This window comes from Zalophus californianus, chromosome 5 (genome assembly GCF_009762305.2).
Source record: "Zalophus californianus isolate mZalCal1 chromosome 5, mZalCal1.pri.v2, whole genome shotgun sequence".
Lineage (NCBI taxonomy): Eukaryota > Metazoa > Chordata > Mammalia > Carnivora > Otariidae > Zalophus > Zalophus californianus.
The window spans coordinates 128679833-128697821 of NC_045599.1; the positions used below are offsets into that span (position 1 = coordinate 128679833).

The 17989-nt window shown below is 35.9% G+C and overlaps 1 protein-coding gene across 3 annotated transcripts in view; it reads left to right on the forward strand.

The window, feature by feature from the left end:
* Positions 1–17989, forward strand: part of ZFR (zinc finger RNA binding protein) — an 80881-nt gene that overhangs the window by 33261 nt on the left and 29631 nt on the right. For all 3 annotated transcript variants that reach the window (XR_003521987.1, XM_027605044.1, XM_027605045.1), the window contains 8 exons: positions 470–661; positions 1363–1654; positions 3530–3723; positions 5493–5612; positions 6605–6750; positions 12874–13036; positions 14056–14261; positions 15233–15383. Coding sequence is in view for 2 of the 3 variants with exons in the window: in XM_027605044.1 (XP_027460845.1) it covers positions 470–661; positions 1363–1654; positions 3530–3723; positions 5493–5612; positions 6605–6750; positions 12874–13036; positions 14056–14261; positions 15233–15383 (1464 nt within the window). In the remaining variant the exon portion in view is untranslated. The remainder of the gene's footprint in view (positions 1–469; positions 662–1362; positions 1655–3529; positions 3724–5492; positions 5613–6604; positions 6751–12873; positions 13037–14055; positions 14262–15232; positions 15384–17989) is intronic.

Genomic DNA, 17989 nt, shown 5'->3' on the forward strand with positions numbered 1-17989 from the left:
CACATTCTGAGTTAGAAAAGTTAGTTTTATAAATAAATATACCTCTTCTTAAAATGTCTTGTTACCATTCAGTAACTTTTTTTTTCATGATATAGATACATTCCCTCCTTCATCTTAGTTCTACAGTTAAATAATTTGTGGAATGGTCATTCTGTCCATTGTTACACATAAACAGTAAAAGATGCAAATTCTTAAAACCGGAAGTGGTTACCTTATATTGTTAATATAGCTATGTATGAAAGTCCTTTGTAAATCAGAGTGTTAGATAAATGTATTCTTGGTAAGCAAAATACAGAGAACCACAGATATATCACGTATATAGGGAATCCTACATGCTCTTGTTCAGTTGCTTTTGTAGTTGTTTAGTGCTCATTATTAAATGAGTACTAGAGATTTGAGAATTGAATAATTTCAAATGATACAGATAGAAAATTAGCAAAGCAACATTTATCCTTTTTGTTTGAAACAGACTTATAAAGAACATTTAGAAGGACAGAAACATAAAAAAAAAGAAGCCGCATTGAAAGCCTCACAAAATACCAGCAGCAGCAACAACTCTACTCGTGGGACTCAAAATCAGCTACGTTGTGAGCTCTGCGATGTGTCTTGTACAGGAGCAGATGCATATGCTGCCCACATTCGTGGTGCTAAGCATCAGAAAGTAGGTGTTTTTTCCCACACACCCTTATGTCTTACTCTGTTTCCTTTTACTTTTTCAATGGAGGGTTTAAATATAGGTGGCTTTAAAACTTGAGAACTTTGAGTGGATTATAGGCCTTGTTTATATGCTAATATACATAAAGGTAACATCAAATAGTCATTGCTTAAAGAGGGAAAGATTGGAGACTTTTTTCTTTGAATTAAACTAAATCATTTATTCTTCCAATTGGAAATTTGTTGTATGATTATTTTCCTCTTGTCATGCTTAAGTATAGGTTGGTATGTAGGTGGCCAAGTTGATTTCATCTTTCTTTGCCTTGGTTTCCTCACCTTGTGGTAAATGGAGTATGTATCAAAATCTTCACAGAGATTGTTTTGAAACTAGTGAGTTTTGTGTATACAAATATATAAACAAAAATATAACAAAGAAAAATATAGCTCAGATTTTCATTTTATAAAGTCTTTTATGCCAGCTCAGAGCAACCAAGGGTCATCAAAGAGTCATCAAAAAAGGGCTGGATTTTGTTTAGTTTATGTTGTTTAAAGCGGAGAATGTATATGTATAAATATACTTTAAGGTTTTTATTTAAAATGATAAATACCCGTTTCTTTGATTTCTAAAAAAAAAAATAAACTCTTTTTAGAAAAAGTTAAAAATCAGTGCTTTTTGGGTTTCCTCACAAATGTGCTTTTATTTTGTAGGTGGTTAAATTACACACAAAACTTGGTAAACCCATTCCTTCAACAGAACCAAATGTTGTTAGCCAAGCTACTTCTTCAACAGCTGTGTCTGCTTCAAAACCGACTGCCTCTCCCTCAAGCATTGCAGCAAGCAATTGTACTGTGAATACTTCATCAATTGCAACTTCTTCAGTGAAAGGTCTTACAACTACAGGAAACTCGTCTCTTAATAGTACATCTAACACTAAAGTATCAGCAGTGCCTACAAATATGGCTGCCAAGAAAACATCTACACCCAAAATAAACTTTGTTGGCAAGTACTAAAATTCTGTGTTCCTCCTAATTGTCAAAGTGATGTTTCTCCTCCATTCCAGGACTAATCCTTCTGTTTTATGCTCTTGTACCCATCTCCCTTCTTCTCTGAGACCTTATTCGATCACATATCTGTTTTTTTCTCTTGAAATTTTAATCAGTCCTCCATCTTCTAATGGCTTCTTCCGTCTTCCTTTTGGTCATACAGGTTTGCCTGTGTCTTCCATAATCTTTAAAAAAAATAAAAGAACAGGCATTTTCTTATTACCGTAATCCTCTCAAGCTGCAGCCTAATTCTTTCTCTACTTTATACTTCTTATCCAGTCCTCAGTCTGTTCCAGTGTTTCCACCCTACTCTTCTGAAGCTGCTTTCAGAAGTCACCAAAGATCTAATTGCCAAATCCAGTGACCAGTTTTCAGTCTCACTCTGGTGACCTCTCTAACATTTGACACAGTTGACTGCTGTACCTTAAAGCTTAAAGTCTCTCTTATACATCTACCCACCCCATTCTCCAGGGTCTCTATAGGTTCTCCTGCCTTCATGTTCATTAAATGGTGGTGCTACTAAGATTCTTTTGAGTCTGGTTCTCATCTCACTCACCTCACCTAGTATTCACAAGTGGTCTCATTCATTCCAGTGTGCAGTAACTTTAAAATTTCTTGGGCAAACGCAAAACTCCCACCTTTTAGAGCTGTATTGTAGGAATTACCTAGTTATTTTCTGTATGGCTCTCTATGGCCAACCAGTGTCTCATTCTGTCACAAGAGTGTCATGAAATAATCTCGTCAAATTGCTGCTTTTTTTTTTTCCACATGGAAAATTTTATTGACATTATTTCTACTTGTTTATTGTCTCCTTCGGTTGTGTACATAGTCCTTTTGTTTCTGTCACTACAGTATTTCTACAGAAAAAAAAAATGCCTATTTTTCTTCATATCTACTGCCTTGTTTTTAGGCCTTCAAAGTCTCTTCCTCAGAGCTTTGTCTCTTAACCACATTCAGTCTCTCCAAGGCTTATCAAAGTCATTTTTGTGTCAAATTGTATTAGTCTCCTGCTTAAAAATTTTCAGTGGCCTTCTCCTTGCATGTAGGAAAAAACTATATTCCTTAGTTATGCCATCCAAGGCCTTCATAGTCTGAATGTGTCATCACGTCTGCCTACATAGTATTGATGCTGAGGTCTCCTTGAATTTACCATAGTCTTTTAAACTTCATGTTATTGTGTATGGTATTCTGTTTAGACATCATTCTCTTCTTTCTACTGGGCTGAATTCATACTTAACTCTTCTTTCAAAGCCCAGCTCAAGTGACACACCCTTAGTGAAGCCTTTGCTAACTGGATCATGTTAGAAGGTAGAGGCTCCCCTTTTTTTTTTTTTACTTTAAAAAAGAAAAATTCCCACCACACTGTGTTCCTGTTTATTGTAGCACTTACCACATTGTATTATAATTATGTGTGTCTTCCCTTAAATTATTGGCACCTCAAAAGCAGCTACACTATCTTACTCTGATATTACCAGGACTTAGGACATTGCCCAGTTCCTTGGGAGGGAATTAGGGATACAAACAGGAATTGGGCTTAGACCCTTCCTTTTTAGGTACTTGCTATTGACTTTTAGGTATTAGCTGTTATGAGAGTCATGATGGGGACTGAAAGGATCACTGGGTGTTGGAGAAGGGAAAAATCCAGATATGTATTTCATTAACAGGGTAAAAGCCAAATGGTTGTTGTGTTATTCAAAATTCTGATGTATGTCAAGCAGGAGTTGGACTAATGGTGAAAAAATAAGAACTTCATCTGAAATTTTTGTTGTATCAGATTATACATTTACAAAAAGAAAATGAAAATTACTATAATTCTTTTATGCTTTTCTAGGTGGGAATAAGCTGCAGTCAACAGGAAATAAAACAGAAGACTTAAAAGGAACCGAATGTGTTAAAAGCACTCCTGTCACCTCTGTACAGATTCCAGAAGTAAAGCCAGACACCGTGTCAGAACCAGTCACACCTGCATCTCTTGCTGCTTTGCAGAGTGATGTGCAGCCAGTGGGCCATGATTATGTGGAGGAGGTATTGATTTGAGAATACCATCACTGTGAGATTAGTACAGGAAAGAAGTGTGTCACATTGGGGGTGCCTGGGTGGCTCAGTTAGTTAAGCGTCCGACTCTTGGTTTGAGCTCAGGTCATGATCTCATGGTTGTGAGATTGAGCCCCATGTCGGTCTCTGTGCCAGGCATGAAGCCTGCTTAAGAGTCTCTCCCTCTGCACAGATGCTTTATGCGTAAAACTAGATTTAGGTTACTTATAAAGGAATATCATAGGTATCTTTGTTAAAGGTTTTTAAAAAGCATGTCCTTGGAGCGCCTGGGTGGCTCAGTCGGTTGAGTGACTGACTCTTGGTTTTGGCTCAGGTCATGATCTCAGCGGTCGTGAGATCAAGCCCTGTGGTGAGCTCCACACTTAGCAAGGAGTCCACTTGAAGATTCTCTCCCTCTCCCCCCCCCTTCAAATAAATAAATTTTTTTTAAAAAATCATGCTCTTTAGGCTTGCCTAAGTGACATAATTTTTTTAACTTTTTTTTTTAACTTTTTCCTTACCAACACCATCATTGTGATATAAGGTAACTTTCTATTTGGTAGACATTCTTGTATCCTTAAAGTATCCTGCATATAAAGAGTAAAAAAAAAAAATTGTGAGCCACAAAATAATGACAGAGAGGGCCAATATTTCTGAACAATCATGTAGTTTCGTGTGTAAAATTAAAGTTGCTGATATATCAGATCATGTTTATTTGATTTCTCAAGCTGATTAGAAATCTTCCTGTCTTACAGGTAAACTCAGTAAATTGAGGAATGAGGGGCCTGATAAATATTTGCTATTAGCAAAAAGCCCAACATAGAGTGGTGTAGCACTATATACTTTTCACTGTGTTATAGAACATAAGTTCTCTGAGCTTCAGTGTCCTCATCTGTAAAACTTGGATATTTCCAAAGTTGTGAAGATTAAATAAAGTACCTAGAACAGTACCTAGCATATAGTAGATTTTTGGTAATTATCTCTTCATTTTTTTTCTCCCATCAAGAAAAATTACATATTATGTTGTCTTTGTTTACCAGATAGAAAACTGGTTTATACTGTTTATAAGCAGTTCACAATTTAAAAATTACAGATCTTAAGAGAGTAAACATTTGGTTATCTAAAGAAATGTACACGGCCAGGATACCTTAATCTTTAATGGTATTGGTTAATTAAGTAAGCCAAAACTTAAGAGAATTGGCATTCAGAGCCAATCGTTAAAGCTTTCACAAATAATTTGAACCTAGTATCCATTATAGACATGTTAATAACCCTGTACTTCTCTTCCTTACTGGTTGTGCATTTAGAAAAAAATTGACATTGATTTTCCATAAAGTGACATGTATAAAATCTTGAGTTTTGTAGAAACTTGTATACCATAATAATGTCTTTAATACTCTTATTTCCATCTCCAAGAGCAGTACCTAGCCAGTAGCAGGTATTCACTATTTATTAGAGAACTATTATCCAATTGCATTTAAATTGAAATGTTTACACATAAATAAAGGTATTGAAAATAAAGTTAATATCAAATGCAAATACATGCAGGTACGCATCTTGCATGGTGCAGTTAAGAAAATTAACACGTTTTGATTCTCTAGATTATCCTTTTAAAAAATTATAGATACTGTCTCATTTTCCCTCCACTTCAATATTAATTGTTTACATTTATTCATCACAGAATCTGTGAGGGTTTGTGAATGAAATCTTCAACTATAATATTTTGTTATGATTCTTGAATTCTTTTTTCCCATGTGAAGGTACGAAATGATGAGGGAAAAGTAATTCGATTCCATTGTAAATTATGCGAGTGCAGTTTTAATGATCCCAATGCTAAGGAGATGCACTTAAAAGGGCGAAGACACAGACTTCAATATAAAGTGAGTAAAATTTCAACTGTCAGGGCAGTTCAGTCAGTTAAATGTTTGACTCTTGATTTTAGCTCATGTCATGATCTCAGAGTTGTAGGATCAAGCCCCATGTCAGATGTGGAGCCTCCTTAAGAGCCTCTTGCCCTCTGCCCCTCCCCCGCTTTAAAAATTTTTCAGCTGTCTTTAACACAGCTTGGAACATTCTACATAGAAAACACAACATCTAAATGTAACACAGTTCATGAACTCCATTCTAACATTAGCATGTCATGTCTCACTTGGATTCAGATGTTTGGTTTTTATTGATTAGTTTGTTGTATTTGGCTAAGAACAGTATAACCATATTTCATCATTTTTAGTGACTGTAACATTGGATCAAGTAATCATGTATATATAGATAATTGCTTCACATAAAGTATTTTGAAAGAAGTAATAGGTCTCCATTTATTTACCTTCTTGTCTTGGTAGAATTCCCACTAAAATGAATTTTAAGATAAGGAATTCATTGAAAACACTTCAAATGTTAAGTTAAATCCAAATCATTTATTTATTTAAAGTTTTTAATTAGCCTAGACTAATGCACTAGATTCATGTGTTCCCTTCTAAACAAAGAGGTGGTAAAAAATTAAAATAGTCTGTTTTTTAACCCTCACAGTCTGACATTTATAATCTTCTACTTACAAACAAGTAAAGGAAAATTAAATATCCATTAGTTCACTAAGGATTTCTTCTATTGGTTAGCACTAAGTTACGTACTTTTTACATACTAAGTATGTCATTGTAAACTTAGTTAAGAATTTGGGGGAATGGGAGGGGAAGAAGAATGTTTATTAATGTATTCCAAATCTTTCCTCTAATACAACTTATTTTACTGATTTTACCCTTAAAATAAATTTGCAACTGAAAGCCTCTATGATGAAAGAATATGGGGGATTGTATGATTAATAATACGTGTAGATTGTTACAGGGCCTGCTAATTTTTTAAGTGTCTGCATTAACAGAAAAAAGTAAATCCAGATTTGCAAGTTGAAGTAAAGCCCAGTATTCGAGCCAGAAAGATTCAAGAAGAGAAAATGAGGAAGCAAATGCAGAAAGAAGAGTATTGGCGAAGACGAGAAGAAGAAGAACGCTGGAGAATGGAAATGAGGTAATATCTTTAACTTTTAGTAGCATGATAGAAAGTGGTTCAGCCTTTCTAAAAAACTTAGCTATTCTGAGTATGACTCCTATTCAAAGCAATCTAGATTTATTTAGTGTACTTTAATTTTCACTTTTCAGGAAGATCATAGGTATAGGAAAGAAATGCATTAAAATTAAGATATTGGCTATTCTAGTATTTGACTGTGGCCTTGGTATTAGGAATTATGTGGTAAGTGGTATCTTATATATATTAAATATATGAAGAAATAGTTGAATTATGTATAGATTTTTTTTTTTTTTTTGATTAAACTACTATACCCAGTGTGGGACTTGAACTCAAAAACCCAAGATCAGGAGTCACCTGCTCTACTAATTGAGCCAGCCAGGTGCCCCAGAATAGTTTAATATTCTAAATAAATGCCTCAGTTTAAAACAAAATAGAACATTTTGTTACATGATAAAAATATCCTGAGTATAAGATTTGGTAGATTCTAGACAATAATGTGTGCATTTTATAAAAGAAACGTCTATTATAGAAGCTTTAGAGGCTATAGGGAAGGAGAAAGAAAACATATCTTCTAGAGATATGTTAATGTTTGGTTTTATTGATACAACTGACTTTTTTTTTTTTTTTTTTGGGAGAGAGCGCGCGCGCATGGAGGAGAGGCATAGAGGGGAGAGAGAGTCTTAAGTAGGCTCCGTGCCCAGTGCAGAGCCCAATGTGGGGCTTGATCTCACAACCCTGAGATCATGACCTGAGCCCAAAACAAGAGTTAGGTGCTTAACTGACTGAGCCACCCAGGCGCCCCAACATATCCTTAAATGATAAAATTGAGGGGCACTCGGCTGGCTCAGTTGGTAGAGCATGTGACTCTTGATTTCAGGGTCATGAGTTCAAGCCCCACATTGTGTGTAGAGGTTACTTGAGAAAACTAAATGGTACAGTTCAATGGTTTTTAAGTAATACAGAGTTATACAGCCATCACCACAGTCAATTTTAGAACTATTTTTGTCACCCCCAAAAGAAACCACAAACCCATTGGCAGTCACTCCTGTTTTCCCGCCAATCCCTACATCTACCCCTTTCTGTATAATATACAATATACTTTCTGTCTATAGACTTATTCTGGGGGCGCCTGCGTTGCTCAGTTGGTTAAGCATCTGCCTTCCATTCAGGTCATGATTCCAGGATCCTGGGATTCCAGGACCCCTACATTGGGCTGCTTGCTCAGCAGGGAATCTGCTTCTCCCTGTCCCTCTGTGTGCTCTTTCTCTCTCTCTTGAATAAATCTTTAGACTTATTCTGGAGATTTCACATAAATGGAATCATACAATGCATGGTCTTTTTTGTCTGCCTACTTTTTTTTTTTTTTTTTAAGATTTTATTCATTTGACAGAGAGACACAGCAAGAGAGGGAACACAAGCAGGGGGAGTGGGAGAGGAAGAAGCAGGCTTCCCGCAGAGCAGGGGGCCCAATGCGGGGCTCGATCCCAGGACCCTGGGACCACGACCTGAGCCGAAGGCAGACACCCAATGACGGAGCCACCCAGACGCCCCTGCCTACTTTCACTTAACATAATGTTTTCAAGGTTCATGCATGTTTTAGCATGTATCAGTAATTTGTTTCATGGCTGAATAGTATTCCATCATATGAATGTGTAACATTCATTTATCAGTTGATGGACATTTGTGTTGTTTCCACTTTTGCGCTGTCATGAATACTGCTGCTAGGAGTATTTGTGTGCAAGTTTTAAAGTATAATTTCAGGGGCACCTGGGTGGCTCAGGTGGTTAAGCATCTGCCTTCAGCTCAGGTCATGATCACAGAGTCCTGGGATTGAGCCCCCACCCTGCTCAGTGGGGAGCCTGCTTCTCCCTCTCCTACTCCCCCTGTTGTGTGCACGTACTCTCTCTCTGTCAAATGAATAAACTCTTTAAAATATATATATATATAAAATTTCAAAAAATAGGGGCGCCTGGGTGGCTCAGTCGTTAAGCGTCTGCCTTCGGCTCAGGTCATGGTCCCAGGGTCCTGGGATCGAGCCCCGCTTTGGGCTCCCTGCTCAGCGGGAAGCCTGCTTCTCCCTCTCCCACTCCCCCTGCTTGTGTTCCCTCTCTCGCTGTGTCTCTCTCTGTCAAATAAATAAAATCTTAAAAAAAAAATTTTTTTTTCCAAAAAATAACAGAAGCATAATGTATGCTTTTTTTTTTTTTTAAGATTTTTTATTTATTTGACAGAGCACAAGCAAGGGGAGTGGGAAAGGGAGAAGCAGGAATGAGGGGTTCAGTCCCAGGACCTGGGATCATGATCTGAGCCGAAGGCAGACGCTTAACCGACTGAGCCACCCGGGTGCCCCTGTTCACATTTTATTTGTTTTTTTTTTTTTTTTTTAAGATTTTATTTATTTATTTGAGAGAGAGAGAGAATGAGAGATAGAGAGCACGAGAAGGAAGAGGGTCAGAGGGAGAAGCAGACTCCCCGCTGAGCAGGGAGCCCGATGCGGGACTCGATCCCAGGACTCCGGGATCATGACCTGAGCCGAAGGCAGTCGCTTAAGCAACTGAGCCACCCAGGCGCCCCCCTGTTCACATTTTATAATTCACTTTTTTCATTTACATGTCAACTTAAAAATTAAGCTAGGATTTTTTTTATTTTTCATGACAGCATAGTATTGTCTTATAGGTGTATAATTTTCTTTATAACTTGTCCCATACTGTTAGGTTGTTTCCAGTGTTTCTGTAACATAATTATTACATTGACCATCCTTGAGGCTGTATTATTGCATAAATCATGATTAGTTGCTAATATGTTTGAAGGAGACCCGTACTTCTGCCTATACTGAATACTGTAACTTCAGTGGTTTTCAGATATTTTGGTCTCAGGACTCTATACTCAGTAATTATTGAAGACTCCAAAGAGCTTTTGCTTAATGTGGGTTATAGTTGTCAAGATTTCGCTGTATTAAAAATTAAAACCGAGAAGTTTAATATTTATGAATTCATTTTAAAATGACATTTTAACTATATTTGTTTAAAATATAAACATTGACTATATTATATTGCATGTATTTAATATAACGTAGTGAAAATTAACTCTAAAATAACTATTTCTTCACCAAAATAGTGAGAATGATACTGTTTTACAATTTTGCAAATCTCTTTAATGTCTTGCTTAAGAGAGGGCATCATGATTCTCCTATGTGCTTCTGTGTTCAATTTGTTGTGATACCACATTTTGCCTCTGGATAACTCCACTGTACGTTCAAAAGAGAATGAGAATGGAAGAGGTAAATGATGTCTTAATATTAAGACATGGATCCCCTGACAGGGCCTCAGAGACCATCTGGAGTCCTTGGGACACACTTTGAAAATTGCTGCTGTAACAGTAAAAGTCCCTGCCAATGAGAGAAATAACGAAATCCTTTTTCGGTTGGTTTTTGTTTTCAGATTTGAAATTTGGGGGTAGGAAGGGGAAATCTTTCAAATTTGTTTCAGTTTAGTTTGAATTGTAATTATATTACTGGCAGATTTTCAAAAACGTCTTTTGAATATAGTTGACACACAATACTACATTAGCTTTAGGTGTACAACATACTGATTGAATAAGTTTATACTTTATGCTGTGATTACACGTGTAGCTACCATCTGTTCCCAGACAACACTGTTAACAAGATCATTGACTATGTTCCTTATGCTGTGCTTTTTATTCCTGTGACTTACTCATTTCATAACTAGAAGCCTGTATCTTCCACTCCTCTTCACCCATTTTGCCCACCCCCTCACACCCCTTCCCTGTAGCAAACGTTAGTTCTCTATATTTATAGGTCTGATTTTGCTTTTTTTTATTCATTTGTTTTATTAGATTCCACATATCAGTGAAATCATATATTTGTCTTTCTCAGTCTGACTGACTTCACTTAGCATAATACCTTCTAGGTCCATCCATGTTGTTGCAAATGGCACGATCGCATCCTTTTTTATGGCTGCATAATATTCCTATGTGTCCATCCACATCTTCCTTATCTGTTTGTGTAGTAATGGCCAGTTAGGTTGCTTCCATATCTTGGCTATTGTAAATAATGCTGCAGTAAACATGGGGGTGCATGTATCTTCTCAAATTAGTGTTTTCAGTTTCTTTGGGTAGTTACACAGTCGTTGAATTATTGGATCATAAGGTATTTCTATTTTTAATGTTTTCCACATTGGCTGCATCAGTTTACATTCCCACGAACAGCATACAAGGGTTCCTTTTTCTCCACATCCTTGTCAACCACTTTTTATTTCACAAATTTAATTTTATTTCATGTTTGACCATTTACATTTCTTCTGTAGTAAATTGCCTATTCATTTTTTATTTTTTTTTTTACTTACCTGTTGTTTTGTACAGGCACTATATTGTAGCTATTAACCTATTATTAATGTGTTATCTTCAGATAGTTTCTGCTGTTATGTATTGATTTTTATTTTTTTTATATGTTTATATCAGTCCCAATTTTCATGAATAATCTGCCTTTGTAATGCATTTGAAACTGTCTGTACTTAGATTATGGAACTTTTCTCTCTTGCTGATATATCAAGTATTTATTAAGCACCTATGATGTGCTAGGAAATTGCATGTAGTTTGTTAGGCACTGCGTATGAATTGGTAAACAATGGATAAAAATCCCTGCCCTTATATAACTTAAGCGTTTGTGTTCAGTAATAACAATAAATTACTCAAAACTGGAATGAATGTAGTTTTCCAGAGCCTTCAACCTGTTGTTACTCATTTTCTCTCAAGGCCTAAATAACAGAAAAGTATGTTTCTATACTACTTCTAAGTTGGATGACCGAGAAAAAGCACCGCTTATTCCCAGCCTGAGGAAATTAGTAGTTTCTATAGAGCTACTTGAGAAGCATACTTGGGTTTTTTGGTTTTGTTTCTGTTTTTGGAGAACTACGCTTTCTTTTATATTAAACACATTTCTCTAGTAAACTTTATTACTATCAAAGTTTGCTTTAGAGACATGATTTCCCATCGGGCTCCCTGCTCAGCAGGGAGTCTGCTTCTCCCTCTGACCCTCCCCCCTCTCATGCTCTCTCTCTCTTTCATTCTCTCTCTCAAAATAAATAAATAAAAAATTTTAAAAAAATAAATAAAATTTAGAGACATGATTTCCCTTGGGAGTTATCGGTATCCTAGTTTGAAGCTAAAAGTAAAGACAGAAGTGAGAGTGAGGTAGTAAAAGAAATTAGATTCTGAAAATTACTGTTAAAGCAGAGGTTATACAATAGCTGCCCACAGTCCAAGGTCACCCCATGGATGTTTTATTTGATAAACATGGTATTTTTAATCTGAACCAACATTAAAGATTTTGAAAAACATTAAAATCCTGATGATCTTGGGATTGCAAACCTGTATTCCCTTATGGCAGTAATTAATTGGGGCTGAGTAGCAGCTGTTCTCTCTAGCCAGAACATGTACTTTCTTTTTATTTTTTCTTCAAATTTTTATTTAAATTCTAGTTAGTTAACATGTGCTTTCTACTTGACCATAGTCCTCTCCAGCCTTAATATGCCCCCAAAAATGAGACAGAAAGTAAGTTGCCATTTATCACTGTCTTGCACTGTTGTTCTTCCTCATAGTAGACAAATTTGTGTATGCCTGTGTCCTAAATGGGGAAATTAAAAGTAGTCTTCAGAGATTCTCTCTAAGGAGAAAATAGGGAACACATTTCTTTGGAGACAGAAAGAAAATTCCTGAATTTGTGCTTCATGATGTCTTTCATTCACACATGTTATTGGTCTGGCCACTCTAGGTAGGCATTTAAGTTTACAATCTTTATCTTAAAGAGGGAGAGATTGAAAGGAATTCTGAGGTTTCTGATGTTTGTTCCTTTGGCTTTGACATCAGGCCATGAAATTTTGTGTTGCTTTTCTCTTTGTTTTCTCACCTCTCTTCACTCATATTTGCATCCATTTACTTGTAGATGAAAACAAATAAAGGATATTAGATACAGTAGGGAAAAAGAAAGGTGTTAGCCAAGCTGATTTGGGACAATTTTTTAATTGCATTTTTTTGTTATTATTGATGTAACTTCTTGGGTTGTATTTTTCCTTAAAGGCTTGTAATGTGATTCTCTATTTTCAGACGTTATGAAGAGGACATGTACTGGAGAAGAATGGAGGAAGAACAGCATCATTGGGATGATCGCCGCCGAATGCCTGATGGAGGCTATCCTCATGGTCCCCCAGGCCCATTAGGCCTTCTGGGCGTCCGACCAGGCATGCCTCCCCAGCCACAGGGGCCTGCAGTGAGTGTCCACTTAGTTTACATAGGGGGGGTGAAAGTGTAAGACTGGTTCCGCATTAGAAGATAACAGTTTGGGGGGCTGATTCTTAGATTTAATAGTCTCATAATCTCAATGTAAGTTTTTCATCGATTTAGAATTTTCCCTCCTTTTACTATAACTTCCTAACTCATGTCTTTGTAAGGACTTCATAGAGTTTCCATGAATTTTTCTTTCTTTCAGTAAAAGCTAAACAGGAGCAGAGCTTTTGTTCTGTCAAGTGTTCTTTAACATTAGAGATTTTCTTTCCTTGGTTTTTCTTGACATTTTCAAGAACAACCAATTTTGAAGGCAGCTGGTTTGCCTTCAAAATTATCTTCCCATTACCTGTTGTTGAGAATCTTTCTTCCTTCTTCAAATCCCAACTTTCTAAAACCTGCTACTGCTTCTGAATTCAATGCAGGATAAGAGGTATGTAATGGTTCAACCTGAACATCAAAACTATAGGAAAGGTACACATCTTAAGAGTTTGTGTTTCAGAGAAGCTGTGTAGAAGAAGAGACACCAACTTACGAGGAACATCTCATAGAAGTTCAGACTACAAAACTAGAGGATTTTTGTTCTGTTGTCCAGAGAGCATTTAGGAGAAAATAGCAAATTCCTCCTCTTTAAGTCATTCGCTTTCTCATTTGTCTTTACACAGAACAAGCATTTATAAGACCTGTTTTATCAAAGCCAAAAAAAGTTTTACAATCACTGATCTTTAAAGTTGAGTAAAAAGTATTTTCATAACTTTATTAGATACGGTGTTCAGGCAGAGATATGCATACATATACAAGCTTCCAACTCTTGACAGTATAACTTTCCAAAGTTTGCAGTTTTGTTTTTACTGAAGTAGAAAAAGGGAAGATAATTTTAAATGGACATTTTGCATAGTTGACTTTCTTACTAAAAAGGTATGAGAAACATATGTATAGTTGAAAAACAACTTTACTTTTGCCCAGGAACCATTGCTTTTAAATTAAGTAACTTTTTTCCTCTAGCCTTTACGTCGTCCTGACTCATCTGATGATCGTTATGTAATGACAAAACATGCAACCATTTATCCAACTGAAGAGGAATTACAGGCAGTTCAGAAAATTGTTTCTATCACTGAACGTGCTTTAAAACTTGTTTCGGACAGTTTGTCTGAACATGAGAAGAGCAAGAGCAAAGAGGGAGATGATAAGAAGGAGGGAGGTAAAGACAGGTGTGTTTTCAGAGTTACTTACTTTGCTTATTTTTGTTTTTCCTTCCATGGACTTCTTATACTTGAAATAAAAAGTTAACAAAGACTAAAAACTCTGGTGTGAGTGTACATGTCTTACCTTATTTGAGTAGATATTTAATGTATTTAGCTGCTGTTTGCTAAAATGAGAAATACACAGTTCCTTATAATCTCCAACCTTGTGATTTTACTAATTTTATCTTAATTTATATAAAACTATTTTGAGTCCTTTTTCAAAGCAGCCTTCATATTTGCATTCAGCTGCTCTTCAGTTTTTATTTGTTGTATCTGTCCCTGTTCAGTCCTTGTTTTAGCAGCTTGTTTCCTTAATTTATTGACCATAAAGAATGAAGAAGCTTAAGCTTTGGTAACATCTTTTTTTTTTTTTAACATAGGCTCCCAGGCCCAGTGTGGAGCCCAACACAGGGCTTGAGCTCATGACCCTGAGATCAAGAGTTGGACACTTAACCAACTGAGCCGCTCAGGCACCCCTAGAAACATCTTTCATATCAAGTTTTGCATTGTAATCTATAACTTCTCATTTTCCTTTTACCATTTGGAAATATTTTTATATTAAACATGACTCTTGGGGTGCCTGGGTGGCTCAGTCAGTTAAGTATCCAACTCTTGATCTTAGCTCAGGTCTGAGTCTCAGGGTCATGAGATTTAAAAAAAAAAAAGAACAACTGTGACTTACTCTGATTTGTAAAGTGAGACACAGAAATGTTAATATTCTTTGAAATTGTCCCTGTGAGAACTTAGTTCTTGATTTATTTACCCATATTTCTTATCTAAATGAAGGATACTTCTAAAAAGTACTAAATATTTTTAAACTGTAGTTGATTAAACTTTTAATAGTATAAAAATTATTTAATTTACTATTATATATTTAGAGAGTATCATGGCTCTGGTTGAGAAGAGAAATGTCATAATATAATTTGATTTCACTGCAGAGCTTTAAAAGGAGTTTTGCGAGTGGGAGTATTGGCAAAAGGATTACTTCTCCGAGGAGATAGAAATGTCAACCTTGTTTTGCTGTGCTCCGAGAAACCTTCAAAGACATTATTAAGCCGTATTGCAGAAAATCTACCCAAACAGCTTGCTGTAAGTATCATGGAAATGTTCATTTTTACCCCTTGTCTGGTTCAGAAGTTTTTGGCAGGACTAACTGTGCTTTCAGCCTAAACCTAAGCCAGCCTTTAAATTTTTGGCTTGACTTTCCATGTTGAGTTTTTTTTTGCTTCGTTGTGCAAATCGGTAGGACTATTTTCTACTTTGTCTTTTTAGGTTTTATAGTGCTTGTATTTGACATGAAGCCATCTTGCTAATTTATTTAAAAATGTAAAATTGTAGCACATGTCCTCATCCTGTTTTTTTCCCCAAGATTTGAAGCATAAGAGAGAAGGCAGTTGACAGAATGTGGTTTTTCTTTTTCTTTCTTTCTTTCTTTCTTTCTTTCTTTCTTTCTTTCTTTCTTTCTTTCTTTCTTTCTTTCTTTTCTTTCTTTTCTTTCTTTTCTTTCTTTTCTTTCTTTTCTTTCTTTTCTTTCTTTTCTTTCTTTTCTTTCTTTTCTTTCTTTTCTTTCTTTTCTTTCTTTTCTTTTCTTTCTTTTCTTTCTTTTCTTTCTTTTCTTTCTTTTCTTTCTTTTCTTTTCTTTCTTTTCTTTCTTTTCTTTCTTTCTTTCTTTTCTTTCTTTCTTTCTTTCTTTTCTTTCTTTCTTTCTTTCTTTCTTTCTTTTTTGTTAAAGCCCCTGTGTAGCAAGTTTAAATTTTTAAAATCTGTGAACCTCTTGCCTATTTGGTTGAATACATGTTTTTAATAAAATATAGTAAGAAATAGTCTTTCCAATTTGAATTTCCCTGGTTTTGTTGCGATTTTTGTTTTGTTTTTCTTTGTTTATAATGATAGGAATTCTCTGTCCAGCAAATCATGGCAATGCACAATTAGTAGAATATCCCCTTTTGGTCTTACAAAAGCAAACTTTTTAAGTTTGAATTCTAAAAAATTTTATACATTAATTTGTCAGAATCCCAGATTGAGGTTTAAAGTAAATATTCCATGGGATGCCTGGGTGGTGCAATCAGTTAAATGTCCAGCTCTTGGTTTTGGTTCGGGTCATGAGATCGAGCCCCATGTTGGGCTTGGCTCTCAGCACAGAGTCTGTTTAAGACTCTCCCTCTCCTTCTGCCTTACCCGCCCCCCCCACACACACACTCACTCGCCTGTTCATGCTCCCTCCCTTTCTCTCTCTCTAAATAAAATCTTTAAAAAAAAATACTCCTTGAATAATTTAATGTATATAATTTATCTTAAAACCTTGCAGTTTAATTAGGTATTCTAAATCCAAGGATTGACGTTTCATTGGTAATGTGTATTCTACAGCAATGAGTCAGAATAAATAGTACCTGACCACAGCAGAGCAACTGGTAACAAAAGGGATAGTGAAGCACAGTGTTGAACTTAAGCTCTGACAACTCTGACACTTGTTTGCTTTATGTTACCATTGTTCCAGAAATGAAGTTTCTTATTGTGGATGAGTCTTTTAAGTACTAGGAGCCAGCAGAATTGGCATTGTGTGTCTGCTTCTTATTCCTCTGTGGAGGTGGCTAAGGCAATGGGGTGTGGTGGGGGAGAGAGGAAAGGTTTGAGGACCTTGAGAGAATTACATAATTTGCTAGAAATACCTTGATCTTAATTGTGATACTTAGTAAAACTACAAAGCGGGAAATATATCCTAAGGAAATAATCAAGCAGTTAGACTAAAAATAAAATACCGTTTCCAAATCAAGACTGTACTTAACTATACAAGGGAATAAAAAAAGGTAGAATTAATTCTTCATCATTATTATAGTTGACATTTGTATAGTACATAGTAGGTACCAGGCACTGTTTTTTGTTTGTTTGTTGGGTTTTTTTTCTTTTTTAAGATTTTATTTGAGAGAGCACACACGAGCTGGGGGAGGGGCAGAGGGTTGGGAGAGAGAGAATCTCAAGCAGACTCCCCGCTGAGCACAAGCCCCCAATGTGAGGCTCAATCCCAGGACCCCCAGATCATGACCTGAGCCAAAGTCAGACGCTTAACTGACTGAGCCAACCAGGCACTGTTTTAAGGGCCTTATATAGTTAATTCATTTAGTTCTATAGGTTAGGTAAAGATTTCTGTCCCCATTTTACAGAAACAGGATAGGAGAGTTAAATAATTTGCCCATCTTCATGGCACTAGTAAAGTAACAGCTGGAATTTGAACTTACATACTATATGTATATACTATAAACAATGTAATTTCTGTGTAAAGTCTTCATTCATTCATAGAAACTGGGGCTTATTATCTTTTATCAAATTGTAGTGAATCCTGGTTTTTCTGGATGTTAATCAAGACTTTTTGCTCCCTGATTATGAAATATAGATCTGTTGATTTCACAGTGTACAGTGGGAATGGTTGAATTCAAGAATCTATTTAGTTTCATTCAGATTCTGCAAATGTATGAGAACTTAACTACCCGGATGCTATTTGGAAGGTACAGTAGTAAATACAGCAGTGTTTCTTTTATCCAAGAATTTGTAATCTAATAGGGACATATACAAATAATCCCTCTGATACAAATAATGATAAATATTAGCTCAACAAAGAATTCTAAACGGAAAGTATGGTAAGAGATTAATGATATTTGCATTATTGTTAAGACTTTTCTTGGAGAGTAGTATATTAT